We start from the raw sequence: 10,648 nt of genomic DNA, 5'->3' as shown, positions 1-10,648 counted from the left end.
TCAAAATCCTAAAAGACGATGCAGTAAAAGTGCTACACTCAATATGCCAGCAAATTTGGAAAACTCAACAGTGGCCACAGGATTGGAAAAGGTCAGTTGACCTTCCGATCCCAAAGAATGGCAATGCCAAAGAATGTTCAAACTACCGCAGCATTGCACTCATTTCACATGCTAGCAAAGTTATGCTCAAAATCCTACAAGCTAGGCTCCAGCAGTATATGGGCCAAGATCTACCAGAAGTACAGGCAGGATTTCCAAGAGGGAGAGGAACTAGAGATCAAATTGCCAACATATGCTGGATCATGGAGAAAGCTAGGGAGTTCCAGAAAAACATCTATTTCTGCTTCATTGACTATGCTAAAGCTTTTGCTTGTGTGGATCACAACAAATTGTGGCAAGTTCTTAAAGAGATGGGAGTACCAGTCCATCTTATCTGTCTCTTGAGAAACCTATATGCGGGTCAAGAAGCAACAGTGAGAACTGGACATGGAACCACTGATCGGTTCAAAATTGAGAAAGGAGTTTGGCAAGGCTGTATACTGTTGCCCTGCCTATTTAACTTATATGCAGAGCACATCATGAGAAAGGCAGGGCTAGATGAATCACCAGTTGGAATTAAGATCGCTGGGAGAAATATCAACCACCTCAGATAGGCAGATGATACCACTCTCATGGCAGAAAGTGAAGAGGAACTAAAGAGCCTCTTGATGTAGGTGAAGGAGGAGAGTGCAAAAGTTGGCTTGAAATTCAACATTAAGAAAACTAAGATCATGACATCTAGTTCTCTCACTTCCTGGCAAATAGATGGGGAAGAAATGGAGGTAGCGACAGATTTTATTTTCCTGGGCTCCAAGATCACCGCAGATGGGGACTGCAGCCAAGAAATTAAAAGACACTCGCTCCTGGGGAGGAAAGCTATGGCAAATCTAGACAGCATACTAAAAAGCAGAGACATCACCCTGCCAACAAAAGTGCGTATAGTCAAGGCTATGGTTTTCCCAGTTGCAATGTATGGCTGTGAAAGCTGCACCATAAGGAAGGCTGAGTGCCAAAGGATTGAGGCCTTTGAATTGTGGTGCTGGAGGAGACTTCTGCGAGTCTTTTGGACTGCAAGGCAATCAAACCGGTCAGTCCTAGAGGAGATCAACCCTGACTGCTCTTTAGAAGGCCAGATCCTGAGATGAAACTCAAATACTTTGGCCACCTAATGAGAAGGAAGGAGTCCCTGGAGAAGAGTCTAATGCTGGGAACAATAGATGGCAAAAGAAGAAGGGGATGGCAGAGGATGAGGTGGCTAGATGGAGTCACTGAAGCAGTTGGTGTGAGCTTGGGTGGATTCTGGGAGATGGTGGAGGACAGGAAGGCCTGGAGGAATGTTGTCCATGGGGTCGCGATAGGTTGGACATGACTTCGCGACAAACAACAACAACATATTTTCAGAAACCTATTTGATCAAAGAATTGCAGAAAATGCTGGTTGAAAAGACTTAAATGCATATGCAAAAATGTTTTAATGAAACTAGTGATATTGAGACAATTATAAGGAGTTTGCTTTTTACAACACAAAAATAAAAAAACACATTTTAACAAATAGCTACCTTCAAGGCAAAAAATTTGATGAACTTGTCCAGGTCCTTCCTATCCTGGGAACTGAGATCAGTGTCCATTGCATATGGAAATCTGGAACAGAACAAGTATATTTTTATTTTAGCTTTGGGATTTAGAGATGCTCATGTATAATTAAAAACAAACCGGGGCCAGTGAACTATAATAAACTTGTCTTAAAGAGCCATCAAACTTATTCTCAGAAATCAGTATCTGCTAGGTGCATAAATGCACAATTTACAACAGAATAGTGAACCTCTTTCAGCTCAAGGCCCAAATTTGATTTCAGAAGAACTCTTGAGAATTGCATTCCAGTGACTGGTGGGGCCAAGTGTAAAAGGACATGTGCCTAAAAGAACAACAAAATTCCAAATATATTGTAGCTTAAGGCTCATGTTGCCAATAACTAAGCTTTAAAAGATTCATTTCAGCATTTTAGAAAGAAATCTGCACAAAAGCCAAAAAAACGGTGGTCAGGAGAAAGGAGGTAGTTACATCTGGGTACCATAAAAGGTCAGTTTGGGACACCAGGTGGGAAACACTTAATCTCTTGGCTTGAGGTTTCATATTTACATTAATACACCACTAGACTAATAGAGAGCAACCAATGAAGACAATGCGTATCAGTAAAAGTTATATTTTTTGTACTGGCTAGCTGTATGCACTTGTCAGAATCAGTTGTCTTGAAAACTACATGAGCAAATGAAGTTGTGCTGAATTTGCCAGAACTAAGTAACTGATAAATTTAGTCATCAGGTAGAATTTTAAAAAATTACAGCATTGTCATATCAGAACAGCAGTCTGTATAGAAGTATCCTGGATATCTCATACCCAGCCTAATATATGCAAAACAGATTTTATGCCATCCTAAATACATGCAGAATCCATGGCTAATTGTATTCCTTAGGAGCACAATGGGATGGGCAGGCAGTCGCAAAAATGTTAGTACTGCCCCTTTAAAGAAAGGGTTTTGAGGGAAAACTTTCCTCATGGCATTTCAGTGGGGAGAGCACCTCATTAGCTTTGATCTTATTGCAGGTAATGAGCATATGATGCTACAGTTGGTGTTATGTCCTGTAACTGTGTTACCTGAGTGGCCAGGCAGAGAGCGAGTGTGGTATAGTGGTTAAGAGCATGGGACTGAGACTCGGGCAATCTGGGTTCTAGTCCCCACTCAGCCATGGAGCTAAATGGGTGACTTTGGGGCAGTCAAAGATTCTCAGCTCAACCTACCTCACAGGGTTGTTGTGGGGATCAGACTGAGAGCCAAAATTGGAGACTTATGTAAGCCGGTTTGAGTTGATTGTAAGGAAAAAGCAGGTTATAGATCTAAGAAATAAATAAAATAGGCAGACAAGCTGGTATCTGGCATGAAACAGAACTACTGTAGCTATATATCTGGTAAAGATAACATGTGTGCATCTAAGTAGGGCTAGTTAAGAAAGCATATGGACAATATGTTTCTTTAAAGAGCTGCAAGATTGCCCCTCCCCCTTATATATTCTTCAGAATGTTTCACAATCAAACTCATGGCAAAATTCATTGTTAACAATGCAGTATGTTCTGCAATGAGCAAAACAGCAAAGTACATGTGAATAATGAACAGTGTGTTTGCTGCTGAAAAGTTTGGACTTCAGTAAACTATTTTATCTCTTGTAATCAGAACAGAAGCTACCTTGTTATCATGAAAACTATGACTGCCTGAACACAATATACAACAAAAAGTTATCAACATATTTTGTCTAAGCTGTGGTTGGAAACAGTATATATGTCTGCTTGCACAAAATGAAATTTCACAAGTCAAAATCATATAAACACTTATATCATTTTAAGAGTATACTGGAAGAGTACAGCTAATAGTAGTCACCTTCCACATTTTAATGGAAAAGTAGGGTATAAATATAACAAATAATAAATAGATTTGTAATATATTACAAGGTTTTCCTCAGTGATCAACCAATGGTACAGAATAGACTGGTACCTGAATTACAGATTATTTCTCTTTCAATACAGAGGTCCTCCCAACATCATCAGAATGCAAGGATGCTTATAGCTATGAGTAGGGTAGGAGCTCCTGCTTTCTATCCTTGGATGTGTCAGTTATTTTGGGTGCCAAATTTTGTACGTTTTTACCCCAACATATATAAACTGCTGCCCTTTTCAAAACACATGCAGATTAGGCATTCTAGCACAGGATCAGATATTTGATCAGAGATGATGTATTTATTGTATATTTTAAACATCTCTCTCTGTTCTTCATGGTGATAACTTCTTCAAGGCGAATTCTATTCTATGTTCTTAATTTCTGCTGCTTTTATTTCCTTTTTTCTAAAGTAGTATAATAGGTCTGCTACCTCTCACAAAGTAAAGTAGAACTTTAATGGGATTCTTTTACTCCAGGTATACAAATCACTTCCTGGTTTCACTCTTTTGCCTAAAGAGGCAAGTAAGAGGATCTTCAAGAGACAGTAGCCCCCAATCTTTTACAGGAAAAAGGGAAACAACCAACTTTGCCAGCAAAGGAGGCACTGCAAATGAGTAACTACAGCAGTGCTGTATATTTTTCAGAAAAATTAGAACTGGAACATTTTCCAGAAAATTGTCCAATGCTCTAAATAATGTAACCTGATTTCACCTATTCAACTAATGTTTACTCCCCAACACACCTTCTCCCTCACTAAGCACAGAAAATATCACATATCTGGAAAAATAACAAAAATTCATTCCATGTCAATTTCATGTGCAATATAAGTATTTTAAAATATCCTGACAGCTGCAAAATATTTGAAGTGAAATATTTAAGAGAAAATTAAATTGATAAAGCTTAAATGTTATTTTCAAAGTTATAACACAAACAGAACACACAATATAGTTTAAATGTTATCTTCAAACATATTCAACACATTATATGTATTTATTGGGTGTTCTTTTTGTAAGCCATCCAGAGACATGTCATAATTGGATGGGATAAAAATACACAAATAAAAAAATAAAATAAAATAAATATGGTCATTTTTGTATTGGAATATTTGTAAACCTGTAAAGACAATAGCATTTAGTTTCTTATGTTTATGTTTAACAAAAATGACTACACCTTAAAGAACACACTGTTTTTAGGATATATAAAATATAATATATTTTATATAATTTTAATAATAGGATATATAAGGAGAGCCAGTGTGGTGTAGTGGCTAAGAGCGAGGGACTGGGACTCAGGCGATCTGGGTTCGAGTCCCCGCTCAGCCATGGAACCAACCGGGTGACTTTGGGCCAGTCACAGACTCTCAGCCCAACCTACCTCACAGGGTTGTTGTTGTGGGGATAAGATGGAGGAGGAGGATGTCAGCTGCCTTGAGCCCTTTGTAGGAAAAAGGCAGGATATAAATCGAAAAATAAATAAATAAATAAAAATATACCCAAGGAGTAACTATAGCACTTGCAGCTTCATTCACTCTCTGCACTGCTTTCACAAGTTCAAAAAAATTGGCTTCAGAACAACCAATGAACATTTGACTTCTAAAAGAGTATGTAGTTCTGTGAGCAAGGCTAGGAACTTGGACAGGAGGGTGATACTGCACTCCTGTCCTGCTTGTGGAATTCCACAGGTTACTGGTTGTCCACTATATGAACAGAATGCTGGACTAGATGGACTCTCAGTCTGGTCTAACCTGCCTCTTCTCATGTTCCTAAGTGAAACAAATAGTAATTACAATAGTCATTTCAATTTCTCTTTCCTTTCAGTTTGTTACTAAAGAATGCTAGCAACAGAAGATAAATACACCATTTATAAATCTGGTACAGGCCCAGCCAAGATCCAACTGCATTGTGTACAGGAAGGGGTTGTCATACCATATTTTTCAATTCACCCACAGTGTTTGCCAATGCTTGCCTTCGAATAATAACTTATAGAAGTTTATAACCTATATATAGCCAATATATAGTGACTTAGATGGTGTAGAAAATTTTCCATGGAAAAATATAACATTGGAAAATTTTCTGCCCCACATCAGTGGTCATTAGTATGTACATGGGATCAAGTGTTACCCCTGCAGAAAAGACACCCAAACTTATGGACCTATTACCAGCTTTCTGCCAACTGCAGACTCCCTATTTTCAGAGCATGAGAAACAGAGAAGGGAACAGAAGACTGTTGATGCTTAAGCCCTCTTTAGTTCTTTGAATAAATACTTCATCACTCCATGCTCTTTTCCTTTCTGCTTTTGCCAAGCAGCTGGATTACATCATCACAACTTCAGATGAACAGAATACTAAACAGCTCAATGTATGTGCATGCATTTATGTCTTTCCTTATATAGAGAGATCTACATTACAGTAAGTAGTGGCCATTTGCCACCTGAAATGGCAAGTATTAAATGTATACATATTAAATTGGAACCTTAACAAAAAGGCACAAAAAGTCTGGCTTTCTCTGCATTAGGGTCTGTATTCTTTAAAATTGAAATAAATTTTTAAATCTTAGAAGACACTGCCTTACCCAAGTGGGTCCGTCCCCCCCACCCCCCCGATGGCCATGCTAGCTGGCAATAACAGGAGCTGTAGTCTAACACATTTGAAGGACACTAATTTGGGGGAAAGCTGCTCTGATCAACACTCTTCCCACTTGTCATGAGACCTATGATTTAAAGATAATAGCATTAAGCAAATACCTACTAAAATAACTAGTTATACTGATACTGTGGAAGATACAATGCTGTTCTAATATGATGCCTTAAACATTCCCAGCAGTAATATCCTTTGTGTTAGTTTCTTTGCTGCAATCTTATACCTATTTACTACAAGTATCTCCACTGAATGCAATGTGATTTACTTCTGAGTAAACATGTATAGGATTATACTGTTTGTTCTCAATTCTGGCATTTTTTCTTTTTCCTTGCTTGGTGAAAAATAAACTGAAATAATGCTGGTTAAGGAATAGGTAACCCTGTCTCAGGGACTGCAGGTGACGCAGTGGTTTAAACTGCTGTGCTGGTAGATCGAAAGGTCGCCAGTTCGAATCTGCACAACGGGATGAGTTCCCGTTGCTCCGTCCCAGCTCCTGCCAACCTTGCAGTTCGAAAGCATGCAAATGCAAGTAGATAAAAAGGTACCACTTCAATGGGCAGGTAACAGCGTTCCGTGCACTTCGATGTTTAGTCATGCCGGCCACATGACCACAGAGACTGTCTGCGGACAAACGCTGGCTCCCTCGGCTAGGAAACAGAGATGAGCACCATCCCCTAGAGTCAGGCATGACTGGACTTAACGTCAAGGGGAAACCTTTACCTTTACCTTTTTAATCCTGTCTCATATAGTACTTCATTGGAATGACAAAATGATGTTGGAAAGACAATATGCTAGTCATAGTTCAGTGCAGCGATGGCTACACAGGTTCTAGACTACTAGCAATACTTTGTGATGCCTGGATTACACATCATTCTAAACAGATTAATTGCATTAGGCCAAAGTAGTTCAGTGGTAAACCATACAGTTTCATTTATTTATTAAAAGCTTTTGTATGCCGTCCTATTATACTAAAATCAGTATATGCAGTATTCCCATTTTTAATATTCAGTTAAAAAGAACTCAAGTACCAGACATATGATAAAGCTCTTCCTACGTGACAACCTAGAAATCTCTTGCTGTTCAGGGTGGCCATTAATGGGCAGAAGCAGCTGTGGTCAAACTCCGTAGGAGACAATTCCATAATTCATAATGCTTTCCAATTAAACATTTCCAGTACAAAAACAATGATGTCCACAAAACCTTAAGGAACATCTTGATTAAGAAACAAAATAAAAGTAACTCACACACTGTTTAAGAAACTGGTCCCCATATGTCTATCTCACCATGTTTTGAACGAATCTGTTGCCTTGGTAACAATTGCATCACCATCTCTCAAGAGGAGCAGGGAACACAAAGCAGAGCTCCAAATTAGGTGTAGACACTTTGAAAAAAATAATTATCTTTGAATTGAATTCATATCCACCTCATCATTAGTTTTTCTTGGACCCAGATAACTGACTGAGAACACCACAGCCCCTTTAAAAATATAAGGCCTTAGCTTGGTTAATGCCTGGATAAAAGACTAGTTGGGAGCCCAAAGGCAGCTTTTGAGGTTCCTGAGGGAAACACATGACAAACATAATATATAAAATATTATCTTTACTCACCAAGATAATCTAATACAAATGGATCCTGTAACAAAATGGCATACTGTGAAGTGTTTCTAGCCAGGCTTCCAGCAAGCAATCATGCATGGTTATTTCATTCCCCCACTTCCTGATTTACTGTCTGTACCCCAGTTATTCAGTCAGTCAACATTCTGTAGGCAATGAGCACACTCATGCCTCATTCTGCTGGTTTTGGGGACAGTAGGTAACTACACGGTTAAGTTTCAGTAGATTAACATTTGTGTTAGGCTGTGGCTCTGTCACTTAGAAAGTCTCACAGTACTTCAACCTTGTTGACTGAAATATTTAGAAATGTTCCACAAGCAAAAAATTCATGATGAGGACTAAGTAAAGACTGGCAGAATGACCCTGAAATGCCCACATGAGATAAGGATTGTTAGTGAATAGAGGAACTATGTGTTGTTGGAACTCTTTGGACACTGATGCTTTAAATAATTAACAGTCAATTTCAAACACAACTGGGGTCAAGGTTATCAGCACTGCTATTAATAAAATTTGGTCTAGGTAAGTTCATACCACAGAAACAAATGTTACAGATATACTCAAGTTCTGTACCACATATGTTCAAATCCAGCAATATAGTTGGATTTATATTTAAGGTTGTGCACTTGAATGTCATATTTGATGACATTATTTTGAATACTTATTTAGTAGATTTTAAGCCTGCTTTTAGGATATATTTAGCTCCCAAAATGGCTTACAATAGTCTGCAACTAAGAAACAGCATTAAAATATTAAAATACAGTAAGATCACATAGACAAAGCAAGAGAGGAAATAGATCTATATACTCAACATGATAAAAACAATGGCAGCAAATACAACTTCAAAACAGTAGCTACTAATAAAGGAGTTACAGAACCACAAATTATCTAAAGGCTGACTGGAATAACAAGGCTTCTGGAACCCACCTAAAGGTAAAAGACAACACAAGACAAGACATTTCTCTCAGGAAGGTATTTCAGAGATGTGGAGTCACTACAGAAAAGAGTTTCTTGCAGATGGACCAGAAACTAGGACCTCAATTGCTATCTTACCATGAAGGCAGGTACATATAAGTGCAAGCATCCTTCAGATAGCTTGTTCTCAAACCATTTAGTGCTTCCAAGGTTAATACCAGCACCTTACATTTGGGATCAGAAATGACTAGGCAGCCAATGCTACTCAACTGAATAGGTGTGATCCAGTCAAAATGCCTAGCCCCTACATGCATTTTCACTGATGCATTTTATACTATCTGAAGCTTCTAAACCATTTTTATGCTGAGTGCAGTACAGTGGTCTGATCTGGATACAAGCAATACATCCATCACCAAGGTGAGAGCTTCCTTCACTAGATAGGGCTACAACTGGTGAACGTCATAAGTTCAAACGATCATATTTGAACTTGCCACACTTCTGTCTTGTCTGGATTAAGTTTCAGTTTGCTTGCCCTCCTCCACTACACAACTCCTCCCAGTTGCCTGTTCAAGATTTCCACCAGGGTGAAAAGGTACAGAAAAGAGGTATAGCTGTCCATCATCTGCATGCTAAGGCAGTTCAGCCCAACCTCCAAATGATTTCATCCAATAGTTTCATGTCAATGGTAAAGCATAGAGAATCAGACAGAATTTGAGGATCCCAATGAACAAAGGCTAACAGGAAGTACAGAAGATACTAGCACTAACTTCTAGGCCCTATCCATTGAAAGTTGGATTGGAACAGATTTAATTGATCCATGGCATCCCAGACTTCCTATATAACAAGTTTTTCAAAGTAAAGAAGTGGCTACTGAAGAAATTATGCTTGCAAAGAAACAGTCTTCATGACCAGGTTTTCCTTACTATCAGTGTTCCGCACACCAGCCTAAGATTCACTGTTTGTCCCACTTAGCCACATTCTGCAATCCCAACTCTACTCCAGTCTATAGGAAACCCTACTTTACTTCAGAAAGGCAATCTTAGTTCCTTAAAAGAAAAAAAAAGTGGGATACAAATGTAATAGATAAATAAGTATATCACCTGTATGGAGAAGGCTGAGGTGAAAGTTTGGGGTCTCATTCCGGGTAAGAGCCCAGAGGCTGTTCTAGCCCTTCTACATGGCCAACCCCAGGTGGGGCTTTGAGAAATTTTAATTTAGAGGGTGGGAAAGCCTCTTCCTCCGCCTCGTGCAGATCTTCCAAATGTTGGAACGCCGGTGGAAGGCAATGTCTTCTGCGGAGCGGTCTTCTCAGTAACTCAGAGGAAAGACCTTTATTCTAATAGAATCCCAGTCGAAAGGGCCTATCCAGTTCTCGCCTCCGTTGTCAACTGGAGAAATTAAGATGCTCCCCAATTCTCGCGCGGGGTAAAGCTTTCCGCAACTCAGTCTCGGGAGTGAGGGGTCCAATTCTTAGCCGCACGCTTCTCCCTTGCTGGGCAGGGGGGTTGTAGTGGTAATAGGCTTTAGCCCTAGGGCTAAAAGGCCCTGGTTCCGGAGACGATTCTCCCAAGCTCCTGCCCAGAGAAAGGGGTGAAAATGCCCGAGGTTGGCTCACGAATGGGAATTCAGCTGTAGCGCTCTGTCGAGGGCGACCACAGGCCAACAAGGACTAAACCAGAAGAACAGGCGGCCACTCTGTTTGCCCCGAGACTTGATTTCTCCGTCGAAAACCTCAGTGGGCCAGAAGTACTTCAAGACCGTAACCTTCCTTGGTCTTCCGTGGATGCTTCCGTCACCGCCGCCATTCCTAATGTTTGTTTTTATCCGCTTCGGCCAAACGAGGCAGTCGGCTGTACATCCGCGTCGGCACTTTCCATGCGAAGAAAGACCAACTAACCTCTCATTTGCTTCCCTACGATAACTTGTTTCCTCACCCTCGGAAGTGGGTTAGGCCTC

At 39.8% G+C, this 10,648-nt stretch overlaps 1 protein-coding gene across 10 annotated transcripts in view; it reads right to left on the bottom strand.

Moving 5' to 3' along the window:
* ATG13 (autophagy related 13) overlaps window positions 1–10,597 on the bottom strand; it is a 50,222-nt gene extending 39,625 nt beyond the window's left edge. For 7 of the 10 annotated variants that reach the window (XR_006415283.1, XM_044435887.1, XM_044435894.1 and 4 more), the window contains exons 1-2: window positions 9,793–10,597; window positions 1,598–1,679 (exon numbers count right to left, since the gene is read on the bottom strand). Coding sequence is in view for 9 of the 10 variants with exons in the window: in XM_044435887.1 (XP_044291822.1) it covers window positions 1,598–1,666 (69 nt within the window). In the remaining variant the exon portion in view is untranslated. Of the gene's footprint in view, window positions 1–1,597; window positions 1,680–2,837; window positions 2,934–7,774; window positions 7,800–9,792 lie in introns of all 10 variants that reach the window. The other 3 variants (XM_044435889.1, XM_044435888.1, XM_044435890.1) reach the window with 3 other exon arrangements.
* Window positions 10,598–10,648: the final 51 nt, after the last annotated feature.

The sequence above is a fragment of the Varanus komodoensis genome, unplaced genomic scaffold, assembly GCF_004798865.1.
Source record: "Varanus komodoensis strain SLA01 unplaced genomic scaffold, ASM479886v1 scaffold3, whole genome shotgun sequence".
Taxonomy (NCBI): Eukaryota; Metazoa; Chordata; class Lepidosauria; order Squamata; family Varanidae; genus Varanus; species Varanus komodoensis.
Note: the sequence above shows the minus strand (reverse complement) of the source record. Positions and strands in the feature narration are given on the sequence as shown.